Genomic DNA, 25,613 nt, shown 5'->3' with positions numbered 1-25,613 from the left:
ATAATTTGTGTATTATGAATACACTAATGGTGGGTAACGAATCGCAATCAATGCCTTTCGTTTTCTTTGATGAAGGAAACTACCCTATTCCGACCATAAGTTAGGCGTATCATTCAGAAGTCCGCCACTATCAGTACCTTGACGTTTTGATTCATATCTAGGTGGAAACTCTTCTGTAATGGAAGACAGACGGTGTTTGGTAGCATATTTTCATCACTGGAGTAACCAATGCACTGTAGTTATGGGAAAAATTAAACGTATCTGAAAATGTTTTCGGCAGCAGTATATGATGTACTAAGCAAGCTAGTTTTTTAATTCACTGTAAAGGAAATAGCGTGTAATACAATCGCTAAATTGGATTAATGTGTTTATGACGCCATTAACAAATTATTTTCTCATTTATCCTTAGGCAATAAAGATAATTATTGCTTCTAAAGTTTATTTGTGAATGAAAAAAATGCAAAAGTATGCCACCAAATAAGATGTAATTACTTAAATTGCTAGAGTTTGTGAAGCGTATCGATAACGCTTCAAAATCAAGATATAGACTTAAAGCACGCCAAAATTCCATATTTCTTTTATACTATATTTAGGTAACCTGTTTTTAAAATGATGGCCATTATGAGTTACGAGAAGATCGTGACTCATGAACGAATCAAATTCGGAATGCGAAACGACAGGGGAGAGAAAGCAGCAGAGTTTTGTAGGAGAAACAAATTATTCATCACAAACACGTGGTTCAATCATCATAAAGGGCAAAGGTACACGTGGAAAAGTCCAGGGGATGTGGGGAGATATCAAATAGACTACATTATGGTAAGACAGAGGTTTAGGAATAGTGTGAAAAACTCGCGCAGCTTCCCCGCAGCGGATGCGGATTCGGACCACAATCTAGTGCTCATGAAATGCAACGTAAGATTCAAAAGACTTATGAAAGTTAGGAGGGCGAAGAAATGGAACGTAGAAGCCCTGAAGGGGAATATGAGGAGAGAATATCAGGAACTAGTGGACATTAGTATACGGGAGATTGAAGGTACTAAGACTGTTGAGGAAAGATGGGATAATATTAAAACGGGAATAGTCAAAGCGGCGGAGAAGTCAATTGGTTACGTTGACAGTAGAAGGATAAAGAAGCCGTGGATAACGGAGGCAATGGTAAATGAAATGGAGGAGAGGAGGAAGTGGAAGAACGTGGACACAGAACAGGGCAAAAGAATGTATAGGGAATTGAATAATCGATTACGACGTGAAACTAAGAGGGCAAGGGAGGCTTGGTGGAAAAGACAGTGCGAGGAAATGGAAAAGTTCCAGAAGGATGGAGAAGTAGGCGCGTTGTACGCCAAAGTTAAGTCGATATCGGTCGGCAAAAGAGGACAAGCCATGTCTAAAATTAAGGCTAAAGATGGGAGGATGCTAACCGAGCGAGAAGAGGTACAGGGTAGGTGGAAGGAATATGTGGAGGACCTGTATGACGGAACGAACAGACCAGAGAGATTGACTCTAGAGGAGGAAAGTGCAGTGGAGGAGGATAATCTTGGGCCGGAGATATTAGATTCAGAAATAGAGAGATCACTCCGTGATATGAAGGCTAGGAAAGCAGTAGGCGTGGACAACATCCCGTGTGAGCTTCTGAAGAATATAGGGAAGGAAGGTAAGAAAAGGTTTTTCGAACTAGTGCGCAAGATCTATGAGGAGGGATGTTGGCCGGAGGATTTCGTGAAGACGGTTTTAATTCCGCTTCCGAAAAAGAAGAAAGCTGTGGAATGCGGAGATTATAGGACTATCAGCCTAATATCCCATGCGGCTAAAGTAGTGCTGAGGATATAGAACAGACGAATTGAGGCGAGGGCAAACGAGTATTTGGGCGAAGATCAGTTTGGTTTCAGAAAAGGTAAGTCAACTCGTGATACAATAGCAATAATGAGGGCCCTCGTGGAGAGGAACCTAGAATATGAGCAGGACGTATATGTGTGTTTCGTGGATTTTGAAAAAGCGTTTGATAGGGTGAACTGGGTAAAGTTAATGGATATACTCAAGAGAATAGGTGTAGACTGGAGGGATAGACGACTGATTTGTAATCTGTATATGGCCCAGACTGCGCAAGTGAGGATAGCGGACGGAGAATCTGGGTGGGCAAGCATTGGCCGAGGTGTGAGGCAAGGCTGTCCTCTATCGCCACTGCTCTTTAACGTGTATGCTGAAGAGATGGTAAGGGAAGCGTGGGATGAGTTAGAAGCTGGGATAAAAGTGGGAGGAATGATGTTCAAATCAGTGAGATTCGCGGATGACCAGGCGTTGATAAGTCAGTCAGCAAGGGGGCTTCAGGCCCTAGTGGATGCGTTATACGAACGTTGCGAGGAGTTTGGGATGAGGATTAATCACAAGAAAACTAAGGTAATGCGGTTTTGTAAAGCATCACGAGCGAGGAATGTGAGACTCAAGATAAAGGTGGGTGGTGAAAAACTTGAGCAGGTTGAGCAATTCAACTATTTAGGCAGTACGTTAGAGGAAAACGGATGCAGTAGTAAGGACATCAGGAAGAGAATAGCATTAGCGAAGGAGGCGTTCATGAGCAGGAAGGAGCTTCTGAGAGGATCGTTGTGTAAGAGTTTAAAGAAAAGGTTAGTGAACAGTTTGGTTTGGAGTGTAGCTCTCTACGGTGCGGAAACGTGGACTCTGAGGAAAGAAGACGAGAGAAAATTGGAGGCGTTCGAGATGTGGGTATGGAGAAGAATGGAGAGGGTGAAATGGACGGAGAGGAAAAGGAACGACGAAGTGCTGGATATGGTTGGCGAGGAGAGAACGCTTTTAGATGAGATACGCAGGAGACAGAAGGTTTGGATGGAGTTAGTGCTTAGCGGTGAGGGGATGTTGAAAATGGTTTTGGAGGGTGGAATGTTGGGGAAACGAGGGAGGGGAAGGAAAAGAATAGGATTTTTAGATAGATTTAAAGAGAGTAGGCCTTACAGTGAATTAAAGAAGGCAGTGCTGGAAGGAAAGGGAGGCTCCCAGATCACCTCTTTAGTACTCCATGGAAACCTACCTTAATCGGTAGAATACAATAATAAATAAATGTATACTTTCCTTTAACCTGAGTGACGCATAGTAATTGAACAGTAGCGCCCTGAAAATATGATGTCATTTGATGCCACTTTTTGCGCGCCATTTTTGGTAGCTGGACGCGTGACGTAGTATATGCCTTTGCGTGGCATGATAACGTTTGATCAACCGTATACTTTTCGATCAATGGTATCTAACTATTGTGAAAGGGGTATGTTTAATATTTGAACTAGTTCTTCTTAAAGGAACATGGAAAGCGTAATAATTTTATTTGTTTGTACGCTTATAAGTTCTGTTTGATGATTTTATTATCTATTATGGGAGACTAAGTTACGCTTGTGACTTATTAGGGTAGCTTCTTAAAAAGGAAAATTTACAACCATGCCGGCACTACATATACTGGCTAGTTTATAAAAGTGTCTTCGACGCGACGATCGGGGCGTCGTCTGACATTAATGTTCCTCTGTTTTACGTATTTCAAAACCTTTATTAAAGTATTCTACCGATTAAGGTAGGTCTCCAAGGAGTGTTTACGAAGGATTCCGGGAGCATTCCCTTACATCTTGCACTTCCCTCTTCAGCGCACAGTAAGACCTAATACCTTTCATTCTATCTAAAAATCCTATTCTTTTCCTTCCCCTCCCTCGTTTACATAACATTCTTCCCTCTAACACTGTTTTCAACATCCCATCCCCGCTAAGTACTCGCTCCATCCATACCTTCTGCCTTCTCTGTATCTCATCTAAAATCTGCCTATCCTCACCCACCATGTCCAGCACTTCGTCGTTTCTCCTCCTCTCCGTCCACTTCACCTTCTCCATTCTTCGCCACACCCACATCTCGAATGCCTCGAGTCTTCTCTCATCCTCCTTCCTAAGTGTCCACGTTTCTGCACTGTAAAGCGCTACACTCCAGATCGGGCTCTTCACTAACCTTTTCTTTAAATTCTTACATAGTAAACCTCCCAGAAAGGAGAATAAATCACTACGTCCAAAAATAATCCCGTTTTGGCTATAAACAGCGATAAATATAGCATTAAAGGTTATATTGACGATTATTAAAGTTTAACCTTAGAATTCTATGGTTTTACGATGATTGAGAATGATCAACAAATATGGAGCGTATGCAACCCGCATGCCACCAAAAATATCTGCCTTGGGTGAGGGTAGCTCACTCTTGGGGCCGTAACTCGGGAACCACTGGTCACAATTGGAAAATATTTTAGGAGCAGCATGCAAAATGTCCATTGTATCGTTAGTTAGCATAGAAAATCAGTTGCAAAATACCACGGCCTTATTATCACCATTCACATCAGAAAAATAGCCGAAAATGCCAAAATTTCTCAACTTTGAGTGCAATGCGGTACGTTTTCCCGTGATCCAATTGCTATAATATTTTACAGGATATGTTTTTACACAATTTGGCAAAAAATAAGGGGACAGAAATAAAAAAAATGAAAAATATGGACCACCCTAATGCAGACTAAAGGAAGTTTGATCAAATTTTCAATAACTATCAATGAATTTTCAGCTATCCAATAATCCAGGAAAGTTAAGGTTGGGAGAATAAATCAAATCGCGACAACTGAGAATGATGTGAAGCGTCTAGGAGTAAGAAATAATTCATAATAGTATTCCAAAACCCAGCATGCTCAAGTGCCACGAATCTGTATATTTAATGTACGTAAGTAACAATTATTGTTGCTTAAAAAAATTCTTACTCTAACAAAAAAAAAATGTTTACTCTAACATGCATAGCAAGATAGTCCGGCATAGGGAATCAAAATCATAACAGGAAAGACATTACAAACGGAGATAGGTTAATTAATACATCAATGAGGGTTTCCGAGTGGGAATTCTCTTAAGAGATACAGGTTGGATCTTTATTCACAACCTTAAAACAAAAGATATTAGCTTATTGAAGACGGATGGCTCATATGAGGAGATGCCTATCATACTGTTTGATGACAATAATGATCTATTGTAATAGATGGTCAGTAAAATCGCCAAACATTATACACGAAAACAGAAAAAAAGGCACCAATTTTCTTCCAAAAAGTGTGTATCTCGTGTGACATGCCATTAATAACGCTTGTTTGTAGGTAAAAGTCCATTATAAGAACTAAATACTCCAGTGCTTCAATCATGACAACTTCCAATATGTGATTACAGCGTTCCACTTCATATCCCTCAACGACGGGCCTCTTGAAGTCTGTATTGAACTCAAAATGTCGGATGTGGGGATAATTATTTTATCCGAAATTCGCAACTGAAATAATAATTCACAACCCAGTGAGATATACATCAGAATTCGCTTCACAAAATTGCTGAAAACACACCCATTTCGCTCACCGCTAAGCTGAAGTACTAGTAAACAAACCGATCGATCACCTATGTTGCATTTCTGAAATTGACCACCATGTGTCAACTACTTTGATTCCTCTTACCAATAGAAAATTGTTCCGTATCTTCATGCACAAATGGTATTGTATACTTCATGTGGATGGGCAGTGGGGCAATATGATGGACAATTAATCACTGTCCAAGGAGCCTACACATCTTCGTCGTAGCGGTACCAGTGAAAAATGTTTTCTCTAATAGCCCTTTGGATTTTATAGTTTACTCTCACGTCATTTTTAAAAATATCAATCCAGCAGAAAGCTTCGGGTGTCAATATCCACGGAGAAAAAATTAGTATGCTGCGATTTGCTGACGACATAGCAGTCGTAGCCGAGACAGAGAAGGATTTGAAGAAGACGTTGATAAAATTGGAAAGGACAATGGCCAGATATCAGCTGAAAATCAACAAAAAGAAGACTAAGATATCAGTTTGCAGTAAAAGAGATGAGGCTAAAACAAACATCAATCTAGGAAAGCATAAGCTTCAAGAGGTGAACGAGTTCTCTTACCTGGGAAGCCGAATTACCAGTGATGGACGGAGCAAGAAAGAAATACACAGTAGAATAGCGCAGGCGAAGAGGGCTTTCTACAAAAAGAAGAATCTTCTTACAGCTGAAAATACCAACATAGAAGTAAGAAAACAATTCATCAGATGCTACATATGGAGTATGTTTCTCTATGGAAGCGAGGCTTGGACGTTGACAGCAGCAGAGAAGTCAAGAGTGGAAGCATTCGAAATGTGGTGCTACCGAAGAATGATGAAGATAAAATGGATTGACCGTGTGAGTAACCATGAAGTGCTAAGGAGAGTGGGAGAAAAGATATTTCCTCTAAAAACCTTAAGCAGAAGACGGGACAACTTATTTGGCCACATTTTGAGGCACGATGGTCTGATGAAGACAATCGTTGAAGGACAAGTGGAAGGGAAAAAGGGCAAGGGACGGCCCCGAATGAGTTATATAGGACAGGTTATAAAGGATGTAAAAGAGAATAAATATGTAGCTATGAAGAGATTAGCGGATAGGAGAGAGAAATGGAGAGCTGCGTCAAACCAATCTTAGGATTGTTGACTAATGATGATGATCTATAAGTGAGGTTTGCGGAGCTATGACATTGAGGCTATAACTTTCTTCATAAAAAATGTAATTGAGCTTAATATTATTTTTGCTACCACATGATTACAGTAAAATATCTCATTTAACGGCGTGTGCGTCTGAACTTTAAATATATTCTTAGCTAAGGCAGCCTCACGATTTAATCTCATTTACGAACTGAAATGAACAGGTTTATTCTTATCACATACCTAAGTATACATGCAATCGGAATGATGAGGTAGTGACAGGAAAAATGGATTAACGGAGCGAGGACGGATTTCCTTTACTTTGAATGATGTCTGAAATTATCACGAATTTGTGATTAGATATCCAATTGCGTAACAATCAGGCCCATTACCTCCCTTGGTAATGGGCCTGATTGTTATTTTTTTTGGGCATTTGATTGAGCACCTCCCATATTCAACGCTGGTCTCAGTTACGGTTACCGCTTGGCTGAAAATTGAATTTTTTACAGCTATAAATGCTACGCCTCCATTCCGATTCCATCTTTTCGATAAACAGTGAACGATTTTGGGAAGATCATACTATCGTATTCATCATGTCTTAGCCGACTTTCAGTTCCAATAATAACGTTACGATGCAGCGATGGAGCAGGAGGCGCAGGGGCAGCGATGGAGATGGAGCTCACCCGGATGGAAACCCGAGAAGAATTCACCGCCATCATACGCCGGGAAAAAATGAAATCTTAAATAACGTTACAATTCGTACAATGAATTGAATGGTGAAATTCAGGTATCTTATTTCCTAAACTACGGCAATTAACCACAGCCAGAATTAATACTTCGGAACAAGTATTACTTCGAATCGGGACTATTTCTTATTTGCTCTAGTCGATTGGACTATTTTTAGGCTCTATACCCCTGATAAATGGGAATGAAGATGTTATTCTCTCACCATTAAAATGGCATGGACCTTGACTACCTTTGAAGTTTTGAATTAACTGACGATTCTGAGGATTACAATTACTACCTGTATTATTGGAAATTGGTAATGATGTTTCTGAAGCGATAATTTTTCTTTCTGTTACTCTACTGTCATTTCTGGAAGAGCTTTTGCCTTTTAGATTTTTTGAATTTACACCTTTATATAATAACCCACTGTTTTATCTGCACTCCGCCTTACTCTCTACTCTAAGAAAGACCTACAGTGCTCAAATATGCCACTCTCTCACAGCCGACAGCTCGGCTTATAGGCGACACGGCCGTGTAATGGATTCCCGATCGGTAAGATGGGTCCGACACCATAGGATTTCCGGCCTAAGGTCGATGAAGGAGGCTCCGTTGTCCATGAAACGACAATGACACAGTGGCGGATACAGATGGGGGGCGCGGGGGGCGCGCGCCCCTCCCTTGCGGGTCCGGCCGTATTGCCAAACATTGCAGAACCACAATTGTGACTTTTTTATATCATAAGATAGCATTGTCTTATATAGGTGTATTATTACTTTCATTAAAATTTTGTTTTACTCTGCCTGCGACTTGATTATTTTTTAACACGATAAAAGTAAAGGCAACTCAATATATCTTTTGCGCCCCCCCCCTTGAGTATTTTCTGTATCCGCCTCTGCAATGACATATTGGCAGATCAAGATATCGTGGACGCCAATATGTCGAGTAACTATGGATATGTAATGTAGAATAAACGGAATATTGGAATGGAGATTAGCTTACGTGCACGTGTCAGAACTCAGAACAATCAAGACGTTTATAGTCAGCACGTGCACGCTACACAGCCGATAACTCATGCATTTCCTTGCCTCGGACTACATTAAACAACATGATTTTCTCCGTTCAGAAATTGATAGGTTAATAAACGTCAATAAATTGAAATAGATGAACGTATTTAATATTAATGTGAAATACTCTTTCTTACAAAAAAGAAAGAAAATATTGTTCCAGGTAATAATATGACGCAGAGATGGCGATTGTTTCAAACTATGTTTTATTCGCAAAAACGTCTGTGTAACTAAGTAAAGACGTTGAATCATTGAGTTGGAAAAAATGCAACAATGCTCCCTTTATTCCCATCCTTCAATTTGCTGCTCTCTCGCTCCTTTCCAAGACCCTTAGATTCCATCGTGCTACAAAATGATCTTTATCAAGAGATACGCACTATATATTGGTCTGTCATTATCGCTTCTCACTCAAAGCAGTCCTTTTTTTTAGAGCTGAAATTGGCAATTTCTCTTTCTAGAAGTCTCTTAGTCATCTGAAACTTAGTAATTTCTCTCTAAGTAATTTCATCAAATACTTTCTCATCATTGCACACGTTATTTTTTTAATCCTATAGAACTTCCCGAGAGAAGACGTCATTTTTCTGTGTTTCTGAATCAACTCCTCTTCCAAGAAGTCTTCCTTAGATTCGGAAATGTTGGGTCTTAAACCCACCGTCACAAAAGTCACATAAAACGAAGTTCTCGTCTAACGCCATGCTGATAACGTGTGAATCTCACGCTAGCTGCTATCACCTTGAGTTCCGATAGATAAATAGCAGATAATACGAAGTATAAGGAATGAGTGTGAGGTAAACCTTCTTTTACTTTCAGACCGGAGAAGACGCTGTTAAGACGCTTCTTGCAGACAGCAACCTGGAAGACGACCTTTGAATAAGCCTGTCTTATATTTACGAGGTCCAGTTTTACTGTGAGAGCATTTGTGATACCAAGAGAACTTTGTGGTATTGTAATTTTTCTGCCTTTGAGCTACCTTACATGCCATTAGTTACGAGAATAGAAAATTTACCGTTGTAAGATTGGAGAGAGTTCAAAGAAAAGCGGCTCGATACGTTTTGGGTAGGCATCGGAGGATAGAGAGCGTATCAGGCATGTTAAAAATACTGAGGTGGGAATCTTTGGAAAGTAGGAGAAAAAGAAACCGACTCTGCGGTATGTATAAAATATACTAAGGGGATAAAGCATGGAGGGAATTAAGCAATGAAGTGGGAAAACCTAATTTCATTGGTAGGAACGATCATAAGGTCAAAATCAAATGCCGGGCGCAGAGGACCAATGTTAAAAAATTTTCATACCTGAATAAAACAATTGAAGATTGGAACAGATTGCCTGCAGAGTTATTTGAGCCCTTTCCTAATAATGTAAAAATATTTAAGAAAAAGCTGAAAAAGTATTTAATTTTTTAGAAATTTTAATTAAATTTTAAAATTTGTACAACTGTCTAGTTGATATGTGACTTTGTGGGGATGTTGTGTTTTTATTTTTTGTATATACATGTTACCACCTGGCCAGTTGCCAAATTGTAACTTATGCAATAATAATAATAATACCTTTAAAAAAGAAGGCATTCCTTTCCGCTTTTTACAAATTATGGCATGGGTGAAGATTGAAAGATTTTTACGAGGAGAAATTGGGCTGCAATAAGTAATGATGTGTCTTTCTTCGACCCCAATGTATTTACTACTCGAAGAATAGGTACAAAGAATCCCTCACATTAGTCAGGTAGAGTCTTCTCTTGCTTTATTGCACTTGACTTCCAAACACAATAAATCTTGCCCACGAACTTAGTGCTTCACACCCTGGAAAGACGACCTTTCATCCAGTAACACATCGAGTGTGAGTGTGTTAGAGGAGGCTCCAGGGTTCATCTACGAATCTTAGTATGGAATTTTAAAGAATGCGTTGCATCATACCGCAGACATAATGGATAAAATGTCGATTCAAGTGCAATTTTATAATTTAATCGATTAAAAATGAATTTAAAAATTAGGAAAAACGATGATAATTCCCGCAAATAGTACACATAAATGTACGCAAGGATATAACGTATTTTCTAACCTGAACCGGCTTTACATTCAATGAATTTGCAAGTTTATTTTTTTCTGTTGCCATTTATGTAGACAATATCCACATCCCGATTTTCGCACCCAATGAACCGGGTACATCTCCGCCAAACAACAAACTTTTAACTTGTCTTTGAGCTGCATTCTTATGCCAAAACTTTGTTTTAATAACTTTCTTGGCATTAACTGCACGCAGAAAACTTGAGTATTTATTATTTGTATTATTCATCCACTGTAGCAGCAGCCTTTTCACAATTCTAATATTTGTACATATCCTTGCATACTTCTTCCTAGAATTTCACCGGAACGATATAATTTGTTTCGTGGTAAAAATATACATAGAGATTGTTTAAGTAGTATACAAATGTTCGTTTCAGGCCATTTTATTTTTTTCCGCGTACCAGCTTATACGATGTTTCGTTTGGGCCAAATTATTTCCAAGGGCTGTCTGGAAGCGTCGACAATCCCTCCCCCATAGCCTGTGAAGTCTAGACAGCCTCCACCCATCACGAAAACATTCCGTATATGTTCTGTCTAATTACAATAGAATAATACTTGAAAGTACTATCTCAATTACCGAGAGAGTATCGGAGACCTCTAATCCGTCCACTGAACACAATCCGAGTCAACCCAAAAACTCGAAAAAAGGTGCAATGTTCTAAGAGTACTTTCCCTTTGAAAGCGAATGCAAGCCTGGATAAAAGGTCAATTGCATTGCCAGACAATTACTCCCTTTCTCACGAATTCAAGTTTTCAGGCAAGGAAGTAATATCCTGGAGCAAGTACACTGTTAAATTAAAAAGCCATACACTAATCCTGCTTTTACTTACATAAAAGGTCACTCCCTTTCTCTCACGAAATCATGTATTTGGGTACACATACGGAAGTAATCCAGGGACCCGTACACGTTCACAGACCTACTGAAATGATGAAAAATCTGTATAAATACTCGTACCCGTAACCCAAGAAATCATTCCACCAACAGTCAACGATTGCAGAGGTAAGTGCTTACTGTTACTCCATTCGATATACAGTAATTATTCTTATAATTAGCACTTTTTAATTGCCACCGAATACGGAATTATATTTGTACTATATGTAGTTGAAATATCAAATAAGTCAGGCTACAGCCACAAGTAAAAATATCTTTCAATGGCTTAAGAACATAAGAATTAATTACAATACACAAACCATTGGAATACAACATGAATGAAACGTTAGCGAACGGATGACAACTGATTAAAATGTATACAATTAATCCACAAAGCTATGAATATACGGTAAAATGACAACTTTCTCTTAAAAATTCAGAACGATGCGTAATAAAGTGTAATGTGAGATAAAAACAAATGAAATAATACACTTAATTTAATTCAACACAATGCCTGTCGTTTGTAATTAATAATCAATATAGAATATATTCAGTCACTTACAATTCACTGATAACTTTTATTCTAATCAAACAATCTTTGCATCGTCTCTGACGACGTGGAAATGGGCGTACGGGCCGGTACGGGCCACGTCTTGCACCGTACGGTCCTCGTTCACTCATTCGCCACCAGGCGCCACCCAGAAACGGCACGTCTCATACTGAGTCCAAGGCCATAGATAGAATTCTATCCATGGCCTTGACTGAGTCTGTCGACGTGAGCCGTCTGGTGGCGAAAGAGTGAACGATTTGAAATCCCGGCCCCACGCTGAGTTTGAATGAGTGACCGTCACGCTGCGTGTATTTCGCTATCAGAACTAAATACTTCGCGATAATATTTCGTATGCCGCGTTAAATACTTCGCATTGAAAAAACGCATAGATTTTGTATTGAAATAAATATGCTTGAAGCTATGTTATTTAAAATAAAATAAAGTAATAAACTGGACACGTAAAAAGACTATACCTCGTGGGGAATGGCTAAAAATTGCGGAAAAAAATAACCCGTATTCTTAAAATCCACTGAACCTAAGAATTAATTGTAGCTCTAATATTATGTTATCAGTTATATCCAAAAACATGTACGTCAGAGGTACATTAACACTCAGTCCGCTGGCTGGAAGGAACTTGGAGTTTGAGCACCGTCTGCGGAGGCATTGGTCCGTATGAATTAGAACAACGAGGGAACGTATTAATTCTACGGATGAGTGCAGCTTCCGCCAACACAGCTCGAGATAGGTTTCTCGCAGCAATGCGGACACTCTTGAACGTAGCCAATGTGAGTGTTGTGCACGAGATGTCTCCGGACCTGTTTTCATCGCCATACTCCACATTACCCCAGTGAGAAATGGGTGGTGGAATCCACGTGGAACCCACGTGGAATCCACGTTGAGTGGTGGATATTTGGTGGTGGTGGATATTGAGTGGTTGGACCCACGTGGAATCCACGTTGATTTCAAGTGGATTTGTGGTGATTATCATAAAATGTTAAACAGAATTTCTAATTTGTGGAACTTAACTCTCTGGTGACATTGCGACATTTATCTTCCTGAAACCACTCTAGTTATGTGAAAATGTAACGCACACTCTATTTTTATATAATTCGTGGAAAGGCAGCCATGAGAGCACATGAAAAATCGTAGACACATATATAGAAGGTTTAGATATAGAGTGTTTGAGGTTTTAATGGTTTTAGGACAGCACCTACTGCTGTTTTAATTTTTCCACCAAATTTCCACGTGGGTTCCACGTTGATTCCACCACCAAAAACACGTGGTATCCGCGTTAATTCTCCACGTGGGTTCCACGTGGATTCCACCACCCATTTCTCACTGGGACCGGATTCCCCCAACACCACAGCCTCAGCCGCGTGAAGTGTGTATACATCTCCATGCAAATTGCATAGTTATCCAGGTAAGCATGCATCTTCATAGTTAAAATATTTGTTTTTAAAACGTAGCAAATCCTCAAACATATATTATCTTCCTATTATTCGCTACCACCGCAGGGGGATTTGAACCAGGTGACCAACACTCTAACCACCACACGCTAACTCGATGATTTATTTTCTCAAATAAAAAGAACTGAATAAAACTAAATTATATGGTAAAAAATAAGAACAAATAAACTCAACACGTATCCATAAAAAACATTTTATAACAATTATTTTTGTCTGTACTAACGTACAGTTCTTCTCCTCCATAGTTGAATATCATAATCTCTTTACTAGACAATTTAAGGAAAGAAGGCAATACCAAACGCCTTACAATGCCCCGCACTTTATTGTGCCCCACCAACTTCTCCCCATATCTAGTGTTAATTTTTTCTATTCTCGTCACCAAGAATTTTTTGCCAATAGCCATCTCCTCCTTCTTCAAAAATTCATTTCCTTTTTGTGCCTCTAGGAGAGTTTGAAGGATCTAAAAAAAAACAAGTTCTGTTATTTAGTTCTGATAGCGACATACACGCAGCGTGACGGTCACTCATTCAAACTCAGCGCGGGGCCGGGATTTCAAATCGTTCACTCTTTCGCCACCAGATGGCTCACGTCGACAGACTCAGTATGAGACGTGCCGTTGCTGGGTGGCGCCTGGTGGCGAATGAGTGAACGAGGACCGTACGGTGCATGACGTGACCCGTACCAGCCCGTACGCCCATTTCCACGTCGTCAGAGACGATGCAAAGATTGTTTGATTAGAATAAAAGTTATCAGTGAATTGTAAGTGACTGAATATATTCTATATTGATTATTAATTACAAACGACAGGCATTGTGTTGAATTAAATTAAGTTTACTATTTCATTTGTTTTTATCTCACATTACACTGTATTACGCATTTCAGTTTGAAAATTATTGGACATAGTCTCTGACAGATACCATGAGGTGGCTTAGTTTTGTTCTGAAAATGCCCTACACTAAGTGAAAAATGCTACCATTATCACTAGTATTTGGCTGGTCAATAGAATTTTCCCCATAATTCGCGATACTTCTATTTATATATAAGGCATGCGTTCTGTTAGCCGTTTACTTCTGGGCATTTCCTTGAAAAAATATGTATGTGCTGCAATTCTTGGAAAGCCATTGCCTTACATAGATTAATTACCAATATAAATGCTGAGAAATGACTAGTTTACGCTTGTAAATTTTTATTTTCAGCTGAGCTACCCGTAAAACGTAACCGTGGTGATCGTTAGTAATTTTTCCCTGGAAAATGTTTTTGAGACACTGCTCCACGAATCCTACCCATGAAGTGGGAAAAATGTTAAAGGTGCACGTCCCATAGTTTATTTTGAGGCATTAACAAGTTATGGCCAAAAATGTCTTCAAGTAGTTATCATTGACTTAATTGGATTTCCAGTGTTTCGGTCAAAGTAGGCGTAGCTTATTCTATCCAAGCACTCTAATTCCTACCGCAAATCGCTCCACGCACGGAGCCAGTTGTGCCTCTTCCAGTATATTCTCAACCTCTTCTTTCCAGCATCCCGTATCGGAATCAGGTTAAGATCTGACTCCGATATTTGTCCTTTCGTCTTCCTCTGGACACTTTTATATCAATTTCTCCTTTCTTAATTTTTCTCATGAATTTACTGCTGTTTCTCATTTCGTGACCAATCTACCTTGTTCATCTTAGGCGTATATAGAGCCATGATTTGGTGAGAAATAGACGTATTAAGATGGTCAAGCATCGTAGAATGCAAAGTAATTACTTCCTCTGATGATTCCACAGTACCTACTCTTCAGCTCCTGTTAGCTCACATGAATACTTTTCAGGAGTTCTGCCACCATGGCGACATCAGGCCTTGCTCCCATGGCGTCGACCGAAGATCTTGAGGAAGAGGTGTCATTGATTCCCGACCGGAGCCAAGACGAGCAGGAGTCGAAGATCCGAAACAACTCCTCAATTGCTGACACGTCAGCGTCAAACACGGACGGGCAGGGTGATCGGTACGTATCCAATCGATGTAATCATATCGTTTAATCTAGAAAACCATTTAGGGCCACACACATATATATTTTCACTCTCTCTTTCCTGGTCTCCAGCTTTATGATCTTTCAGCACAGTAGCCACGAACGCCACCTCAGCTTACGATATTTGATACATCAGTCGTGCGTCTACTATCCCTTGATATGGTACTCGATTCTGTTTGTTGACATTCGATATTTTTTACAAATGCATTTACGGCAGATCTATCGATACACATTTAATGCAATTTCTGAATTAGGGAGCAAAAGACGGATTGATATGGTCAAACGCATTAGAACACACTGTGATTACCACCTATAACGATTCCTAACCACTCTTCAGCTTCTGTTAGCTCACGTGAATACTTTTCGCTCGATCCAGGAGTTCTGTCTAAATGTTGAAACCATGCATTGGTTCCCGGAAGTCGCTAAAAGGCACGAAGAAAGGGATGTCATTGCTTGCAGACCCAAATCCACATGAGCAGGAGTCGAAAATTAACCTTTTACCTACGGAGGGCGTGTTTTCACGGATTGAATTTTATGACGCAAAAGGCCGCGTTTTCACGGCCTTCGCCTTTACTATTGTCCGTGTGGGGATTATCTCGGCCCATTCCGGCATTTAGGGTGCGATTCATAGACGACACTGAAATTGCTCACTTTACAAAGTCTCTCTTTACGGTAAAGTGAGACTTTAGCTAAAGTTCGTTGCAGAGTCGTTTCAAGGATCTCTCTTTATAAAGTGGCACTTTAGCTCCTAAAGCCTCGATCATGCATTGAAAGGGCATAGCCGGATAAGAAGGTGAAAAGTCCCCCCTCCCGGATCTTTCCCGTACTTGGGGTATGCAATTTGGGATCAAATAGGACAAACCTCCCCATATTTCCAGCCCGCTATGTGCCCACCAGGGCCGGCTAGATCGAAAATACGATTTTCACTCTTTTTTAAATATCTCGGTCAAGAATGCATATTTTTTAATGCTGTTTGCGGCATTTGAAACCTTATTTAATGGCACATGTTTTCAATTTTTTTCAAGAACGTCGGACGGGGCAAGAAGATATGGCGTCGATTTGAAAATTTCTAATGCAAGTTTTCATAAAATTTTCTTGAAAGGGCCAAAAAGAAAAAACATTTTCTGGAAATGTTTTTTAATACCTTTCGGCTGGCGTATAGAAAATACAACTTTTAGGTGGTGGAACATCGCGGAAAATGCGATTGAAAATATGCGATTTTGGCCATTTGGCTCTATGCTTTGACCCTCCATAACACCCATTTTTAGTTATTATAGTATTGTACCGATTAAAGTGCTCACCACAGGGAGAGAATTGTATCGATTCTGGTGCCGAAAATGGCTTAAGGGCCTCCGAAAACTGCCGGAATGTAAGAATTCAGATTAAGAAAATGAGCTCGATTTGAGTTTTCCCCCCGTTGTATCTACACGCAAGTGTTGTTTCATTTGTGGATATACCGCTACAAATTACCTCCATCCTGTTCCCGTATAAGCTAGATTGAAGGGGGTGGAGGTTGATCATTTCTTTCAAAAATGTGGTCTGTAAAGATTATGTACATGATAAGCGGTTTTTACCAATGAAATTCCCACTTTCCGTATCTACGGCATAAGTATTTCCTTGCATGTTTCTAAAATTCGTCTATTTGTGGACAAAGTCGAATATTTATCTAACCGCAGTTTGACGGCGAAACTTAGTGACTTCCTTTTTCTAGAGAACTGATTGTCCGCGAACTTTTACTGGTTTGTCATGGGAACAAGTAACACAGTTACATAGTGTGTTAACGTCGGCGAGATATTCGAATATTAGGTCAGTCACTCAAGGGCTGATAGTTTTTCTTTTTAAGCTCCAAACCGGAAACATGAACAGTACTAGCTCCTCTTTTTAAACCATTCCCTACTTTTACCCTTGATGGGTTGTGATCGTTTTGCCCGGACCCTTTTTGGCCAATCAAAATGATGCCGATTCTCTAAAATCAATCTTGCAATCGGCATATCCAGTAATAATTTCATGAAAAAAGGTGACATTTTTATTCTGAATAGAGGATTTCGGGATGTTGTGTCATATTTAGAAGATGATTTAGAGTTAAGCGTGCTGATGCCGACGCTGAAAGGCATGCGAGCTCAGTTAACGACTAAAGAGTTGAATAAATTGTGATTTCGGGGCTAAATTAAGACGGGTAGGTATTGTTATTATTAAGGAAAAACATCATTAAAATATAAGGAACTATAATTTTAATTTAGAATATAATTACAGCGAATGGCATCGTATGGGGCAGCATATTGAGATATTTCTGTGACTGTGGTAATGGAATAGAAGAATAGGGTGTTGCGCTCATATAGCAGCAACAATTTATTATTTATCCTACGGGCAGTACCAAGATAAAATCGCAAGACCTTGATTTTATTAAGTAATATTAAATAAGATTTGAACCAGCATTTGTTTTGACGGACAACGTAATAACATGCATTAATAAATATTCAGAGGATGACGAATAACCTTTCAAGAGTGATTTTCATTTACATCCTGGAGTCAATATAAAATTGTATGGTGAAAATTCATCTTTTCGGCTAGTTACTGTTCACCAGATTTTTTTTATTTGTATGCCAACTGGGAAAAAGTTGAAACCCATATTTTTTTTCATTTCAGCAAACAGCTATCATAAAGTTATAATGATATCCACATAGCTTAGCATAGGTGAGGTAATTTCAATGAATTTATATCTGATAAGGACATTGAGGAAGTTCAATAAATTCTCATTGAAAGGAATGACGGAGGGGTTGGAAGCAGGGAAATTCTTTTTAGCTTACTCGGGCGTTTTCAAGGGCCCTGAAGGCGTTTTTGAAACCAGTATCAATACAATTCTGTCTCTGTGGTGAGCACCTTAATCGGTAAAATACTATAATAACTAAAAATGGGTGTTATGGAGGATCAGAGCATAGAGCCAAATGGCCAAAATCGCATATTTTCAATCGCATTTTTCGCGATGTTCCACCACCTAAAAGTTGTATTTTCAATACGCCAGCCGAAAGGTATTAAAAACATTTCCAGAAAATGTTTTTTCTTTTTGGCCCTCTCAAGAAAATTTTATAAAAACTTGCATTAGAAATTTTCAAATCGACGCCATATCTTCTTGCCCCGTCCGACGTTCTTGAAAAAAATTGAAAACATGTGCCATTAAATAAGGTTTCAAATACCGCAAACCGCATTAAAAAATATGCATTCTTGACCGAGATATTTAAAAAAGAGTGAAAATCGTATTTTCGATCTAGCCGGCCCTGGTGGGCACATAGCGGGCTGGAAATATAGGGAGGTTTGTCCTATTTGATCCCAAATCGCATACCCCAAGTACGGGAAAGATCCGAGAGGGGGGACTTTTCACCTTCTTATCCGGCTATACCCTTTTGAGTGTTGGCAATGAACGCTGCGAAAAAGTGGAGAAAAAGATGACACACGATATTAAATGCGTACTTGTTTACATGTTTCTGGCGACTGGATTTTCGTGTTGTATTTTGCTAAGATTTTATTAAGCTGCATTTTCTCGTTTTATCATATTATGTGCAAATGTAAATGAATACTGCGTCATTGAAAGCTTTTCCCCACTACCTTTTTGTACGTTAATGACTGAGTTGGCTGAATAAAAGCTCGCTTTTAATTAGCTTCGTGCATTGGTAATGCCCTTCGATGTTTCCAGCGAAGTAAATATTCAAATGATGATATTTTCACGACATTTTATGATCATTTTCTATGATTAACTGCAAACGGTTGTTTGGACTATATGTTAGTCGAAGTTTGATGGTGTACGTTCATTGAAGGTGGGTGAAATAGTGAAATTCTCTCGCGCTAACTTGAAACTGTACCAATTAATTTAAAGATTTACCGATCATTAGTTGTCTCAGTTGGACGCATATTTTGAATGAGGTGTGGGTGTTTGTTGAATTCTTTTGTGCTTACCAATATTTTAATTCTTGGAATGTTAAGGGGTTACATATATTAGAGAAATGTACATTCAATAATACCTACATCATCGAAACCAATGAATGAATGGCCACGCAATGAAACATTTTGAATGTGAAAATGGATTTATGTCTACTTCAAATGATGCCTCGACATGTTAATACCTAATTCGAGTATCCATTCACGAATTTTGTGGTAAAACATTTCATTGAAGTCTGTGATGCTGTGTAAATAAAATTTCATAACAATCCTACATCCTCGAGAAAACATTGCTCTGCTGCAGATAATAGGATTATGAAGGAAAGTATGTTTTACTTTTATTGCTGCCTTTCATGACGAGATCTTATATCATCATTATAAACATTCAAATGCATAGTGGAAAAACGAATCAGAAACTCGACTCTATAGTTTCAAAATCACAGAAACATGTTTAACGCGATATGGAGGCATACGGCAATAGTACATTAAGCAAATATTGAATGAAAACGCTTAAAATGCAATGCAATGTATAGAAGCTAGGATGTTGCTGGCCAAACGACATGAAAATCAAGTCTTTGCGTACGAAGGCTATTGACGCCAATGTAAACAGAATTTTGCAATCATATTCAAGTATCTTAGGAAAATTCTGGAACATAAACGCATAAATAACCTAAGAACTTAACAATTAGCTTGTAAACAAAATCAACATAAATTATGCCAACCTTTCCAACCACTTACTGTGTTGTAATTATCACACGACCGATAGAGTTTAACTTCAAAAATATAAATAATGGGTCATCTCCATCAATACCGACTCGATATATTTTCAGGGAAAAGACATATATTACGTGTCTGGTTATTTCTTAAAACGCGCTAGTCTGCTGCTGTGTTCTCACCAAAAAATTAGTTCCTATTTATTTCCGTAACCCAAATATCTTCATATTTCAACTTCAATAACAGCCGGTGCCGCCATATTTATTTATCCGTAAAGGACACTTTAGCCCTAAAGTGAGCTCCGGTTGGGCACTTTACGGTAAAGTGACGATTCGGCCATTTTTCTTCTAAAGTGGCGTTTATGAAACGGAAAAAGCAGACTTTAGCCCGGCTAAAGTATACTTTAGCCTAAAGTACCGTCTATGAATCGCACCCTTAGTGTCCCACTCAAGGAAGGTGCTCATGTTCACTTATTTGTTTATAAATTAGAATAACTAAAAACGTACATGTTGCATTCATTGAAAATCAATGCCAAGAATTACATTCTGGATGTTTCGCTGATCACTTCCAAATTTTTACCTAGTATTACCGGCCGAGTAAAGAAATACTTGAAAATATGTAATTTTTTCTCTTCATTTTACCTAATAACATGCTAAATAAGGTAAATTGAAAATATGGGCCCTCAGAAAAATTTGCTAGTGGTAAAGAAAATGTTGCGTATTCGCAACGGCGCACAGTGGTCCCAAATCGAAAAAAGCTGGCAAAAATTAATAACGTCGTAATTTTAGCTAAAACAGCAACAAAAGTGGGTGTCTCTTACTGATTCTGATCGTCTGAATCTGATTTTGTCATTATTTTTACGATGTCTCTTCATTTTAGCATTTTTTGAGCTGTTATTATTTAAACAATTTTTAGAAAATCTCTATATAGATGTCATTGCGATTGGCGATAACTTGGTGTTCGTGGAGAGCTTAAAATAGTATAATTTTAAGGTAAAAGATGTGTAAATTGTTGTTAAAACCCATTATAGAATTTACACATGAAATTGGTGAGATTCGAACCCGCGACCATCAGCATAGTCGGTGAGATACCAAAATCGGAAAAAAATACGCACACTCACTCATTTTTGGCTTCCATGTATTTGATAAGTCACATTAGATGAAATAAATGACTGATATTAAGAACATTAAGGAAAATAATGTTCGAATTGCAATAAAATCGCTTTCATGTATCTCAAAGAACAAATTTTAAAAGAATCGTCGTCCGATGTCACCCCATCGGACTCATTGTCGCTCTGCGAATCAATTAAAATTAGCAAATTTTCACCTCACCTGATAGGCTGACATCGTTTTTTGTAACTACTGATGTAATTAAAATGTATGATTCAGATATTTAAAGGAGTCTTCGAAAGATATCTTCATAATTTAACATTCTTGGGTATTTTCTTGTACAATGCTCTCGGAATTTCCTCATGTCTATTTTCCTGATCTCCAATGCTTCCTCTGTAAAAACTTCAATTGTAAGAAAGGATTCTTTGGAAATTGCTGTTCCATGTATCAGAACTTTATGTACCATCAGCAGAATATAATACCAACCATAATGATGCACAGCTCAGCTATTTCAATGCAATACTGGCTGAAGCCTTCATTATTTATCTCATAGCCGCAGGACAGAGATTTTAATATCACTGAAAGTCTATGAATAAGTCTTTCATCGATACCTGCCGTGAAAATTACAAATCACATTAATAATTACATTTCATAAACATAAAGTATTTATTCGTAGATTTTTCAAAATTATGGAAACGGGTCCAATATTTCTTACTTATTGATTATAATTTTATATTTACACGTAATTTCATCTTGTCTGAAATGAAATCCTGAATTAAAACTTCACTTTTAAAAATATGATGATTGAGATTAATGAGTGATTATTTTTATACACTGCATATATTCGCCGACTGTGCATACACGGTAATCATTTGCACTCACTAGATGCGAGAGGGAGGTATTGATATGCTTCTGGAGGGAATTTCATTTCCTTCTGCAACCAGCTTTTGAACATCTCTTTGAAATGCTCATCTGTCCTCGAGCTTTGATTCCACTTTCTCAGGTATTTCGAGAAAACATTCTTATCACAAAACGTGTCATAATATTTTTTGCATGCTTGATTTCATTCAGTCGAAATCTTGTTTTCAAATATTCCATGACATATTCCTTCTTCTTCGCTTATTAATATTCTTTTCTCTCTGTATTTTTATTGTACACCGCAAGGTACGAAAAAATTTGCGGCACCCATAATTCAAATTTAACACAAGTATTTACGGCTGTAACGATGAATGTGATTTCTAAAAGTTGTCTTTTTTTAACCAATAGCAAACCGGAAATTATGAGTTGACATTGAATAAAAGATATACTAGCTTATATAGACTTGCCTCTGAGTTTCCGGCGTATCCTGAAATTTGAATGTCAAACATTGCCAAACCAAGTGCTTTAATTATCTGGACAGGAGAAGTTTCTCGAGTTAGCCGTGTTAACACAGTTCGGAGCAGAGCACTTTTTCACTAAGAAAATCATTAATTATTACTGAGTGGGAAATATTCACCACATCCATGCAATGGCTCTGGTGAGGGAGGCCGTCATCCTTATTCCATTATTATTAAAAAATGCACTTGCAAGATTCACGCTCCATTGGTGGGTTTTACACGAATGCTTCCCTCCAAATTCAATCCTATCTACGTCTATGGGCTGTTGAAATGATTCTGTGAACAATTCTTGGCATTAAGGAGCATTTATTTCTCTTAGCGCCAATACCTTATTTCGGAATAACGTGCTGACAACGCTGTACAGCATGTAAGGGATCTCTTCTCTATAAAAATATGAGGAAAGTTTTGCAGAGAAAAGCATCTTGTGGTTACTGTAAGGTTCTCGCATAAGGACTTAAGTAGTCGCTTTTGATCACTCATAATGTTTCTCATTAAGAGCATGAAAACCGGCCCTCATTGGTTTCATGAATATTTGAAGGTGAGTGCACAAACGAGAAGTGTGCGTACGATAGGCATGAAGCACTTGATTTACGTAATCGTACAGGATGTAGAATTATACTAAGTATACACCATGCAAGTTTGACCACCGATACAGGAATATTTGAGCGATAATGCCACTGTCTCCCGCCGGCCGCCGGCCAGCCGCCCTCAGCGGAGCGGTGCACCGCTCAACTTAAAACCCTCTAGATGTCGGATAGGCAAGTATAGGCAAGATTTTGTTTCTCCATCTTGTTGTACATACTCTCCCTAAGGATTCAGGATAGGAATCTTCGAGGGGCACGGAGGGGCACAAAACTATATCGACACATTTGACTAAAAATAGGCCCAAAAATAGCTGATATTATAAATAATTAAATATTGTTATAATAAATTCTGAAACGAACAAAACATACTATAATATTGTTAACAAATATGCAAACTTACAATATTAAAATTGGCAAATGAATCCCATGAAATTAAAACAGTCATTTATTAAGTTGAATTACCCTAAAATCGACTATTTCTACGCCTCGGGCGTTTTAGGCTGAACATGCCCATGTTTGACGGGTTACACAGGTCAACATAATAATCACATAGACCTATCAGGTACGAAATATCATAGGCCATATTCTGTAGAATCCGAATACATAATTCAAAAATTCCTCGTAAAAAGTCGAAAAAATGACTTTTGGCCAGCTTTTTTCGATTTGGGACCACTGTGCGGCGTTGGCTGAATCCGGTATCTGTAAACAGGTATGCAACCCGCATTACAATGCATTGCCGTGTCATAGGAATATGCTGTTGTTGCTGTCGGATATAATCCTATACCTTTTCATACCACGCATTTGACAAATATCGTCATATTGGATAAAAGAAAACCATAGGTATTATGTTTCGAATGAGATGTTGTTGTTAATTGACCTAAATCCACTATAAAATAGACATGCTTTACGTTTTGAAAGAAATAAGCCAAAGCGAAAATTTTATCAGAAGAGCATGTAATTCACATTTTTTAACTGACTTTAATTTTCTCATTGCAGATTGAATTACAACAATTAATGGCTAGTTATGAAATACTCAAGCATTTTGGGTGCAATGGAGCATAAAATTTTGTACATTCATACATGGCTTGGCTTTTACATTGTTTCGGCTACTACTGAATTTTTTTACTCTATGGCCAAATTCGTCCTTTCTTGCTTCAAGAACCCGCGATGAATTACATGGCCTAACTTTTTCTATGTTTATGTACGCGAATTGTGTAGGGGTACGTTACCTACTGACTGATTCACTTCACATTTTAGATGCGTCCATCCTAGATACGATTTGAAGTCTACCAGTGAAATTTACTTCCGTTGCATAACCTGTAAAATATCCTCCCGTTAGTGCAAACGCTGTCCAGTAAGTTGATAAGCTAGGACTTTTTCCCCTGAATTCTAGTGCGGTAATTTGCATTATCAAGTAGGTCCACACCTCCCATGTATTTACTATACTCCCCAATAACACGAATAGTATTTTCTTTTGTTAACATAGAAAAGTATGTGAAATAGTATTTTCTTTTTTCTGCTGAAACTTTTCCCTGTGCCCAAAACTTGCACGTGCTGTCTACAGGGATAATCTAGTTATCATTTCATCGAGCAATACTAAGACCTTCGGCTTTATCTAATGTTTGTTTTCCTGTTCCTCTTAGTTTCACGTCAATGGTTTCATTATATTCTATCAGGCACTCCTCCGTTATATTTTCATGGATGGCTCCAGTGACAAATAATTCTTTTTCTTTCAAAACAATAAATACTCTTCAAGATGAAAAGAAGTTATCGAAAAAGATACGATGATTCGAGGGATCAGGTATAACCTTGAGAAATTCCAGAATAATACTTGCTTCCAAGCCTAATATTCGATGGAAGTAATTTTCTATCGCCTGGTTGAACCCTAAAACCGTCTGAATAACATAAGAACTAAAGTTAAAAGCAAAATCTAAAACGCTTGTTTTAAAAGAACATTTATGCACTGTAGTGACCAAAGTAAGGTACCATTTGGTCATTATTTCAACATTTATGCGCAAATATTCCGAATTGTAATAATTTTTAATTCAAGTCGTCAAATTGAGATCTTAATTTACAAATCTGCCATTTTTGTCCAGACAGGAATTGTTTGAAAAGTGTAGATTATTTTTTATTAGTATAAATATGTTTTAGTTCAATCATTTCCGAACCAAATCTACGCCTAATGTCTTCTTTCATCCAATATCTTGTTGTGGAAGTCGGTGGTATCGCGGAATCGTGAAGTAAGGAAGGACTAATTCGGTTTGAATGTACAAAGTTTTGTGTTCCATTGCACCCGAAAAGCTTGCATGTAATTCATAAATAGTCATTATTTTTTGTAATTCAATCTGCTGCGATAAAATTGTCAATTAAAAACTCGAAAATACGTTATATTGTGTAAAAATAACTTTACTTTGACTCATTTATTTCAAGCCATAATGCATCCATAATTTATATTGGATTTAGGTAAAATAATGCAGCACCTCATTGGAAATATATCTAAAAATTTTAACTATCAAATATGACAATATCTGTCAAATACGAGGCATAAAAAGGCGTAGGATTATATCCGACAGTAAAAACGGCATAATCCTACGAGACCGAAATGTGTGGTAATGCGGGTTGCATAACTGCC

General features: G+C 38.3%; 2 protein-coding genes across 5 annotated transcripts in view; one reads left to right on the top strand and one right to left on the bottom strand.

The window, feature by feature from the left end:
- LOC124172032 overlaps positions 1-11,932 on the bottom strand; it is a 165,610-nt gene extending 153,678 nt beyond the window's left edge. For 2 of the 4 annotated variants that reach the window (XM_046551436.1, XM_046551435.1), the window contains exons 1-2: positions 11,803-11,932; positions 11,200-11,289 (exon numbers count right to left, since the gene is read on the bottom strand). In XM_046551436.1, the coding sequence (XP_046407392.1) occupies positions 11,200-11,201 (2 nt within the window). In that variant the 5' untranslated portion in view covers positions 11,202-11,289; positions 11,803-11,932. The remainder of the gene's footprint in view (positions 1-11,199; positions 11,290-11,802) is intronic. The other 2 variants (XM_046551434.1, XM_046551433.1) reach the window with 1 other exon arrangement.
- A 2,537-nt stretch (positions 11,933-14,469) lies between these two features.
- Positions 14,470-25,613, top strand: part of LOC124172497 — a 173,176-nt gene continuing 162,032 nt past the window's right edge. Inside the window, exons 1-2 of the mRNA XM_046551936.1 lie at positions 14,470-14,949; positions 15,068-15,241. Of these exons, the coding sequence (XP_046407892.1) occupies positions 14,942-14,949; positions 15,068-15,241 (182 nt within the window). The 5' untranslated portion in view covers positions 14,470-14,941. The remainder of the gene's footprint in view (positions 14,950-15,067; positions 15,242-25,613) is intronic.

This window comes from Ischnura elegans (genome assembly GCF_921293095.1).
Source record: "Ischnura elegans chromosome 13 unlocalized genomic scaffold, ioIscEleg1.1 SUPER_13_unloc_1, whole genome shotgun sequence".
Taxonomy (NCBI): Eukaryota; Metazoa; Arthropoda; class Insecta; order Odonata; family Coenagrionidae; genus Ischnura; species Ischnura elegans.
This window is presented reverse-complemented; position numbering and strand designations above follow the sequence as displayed.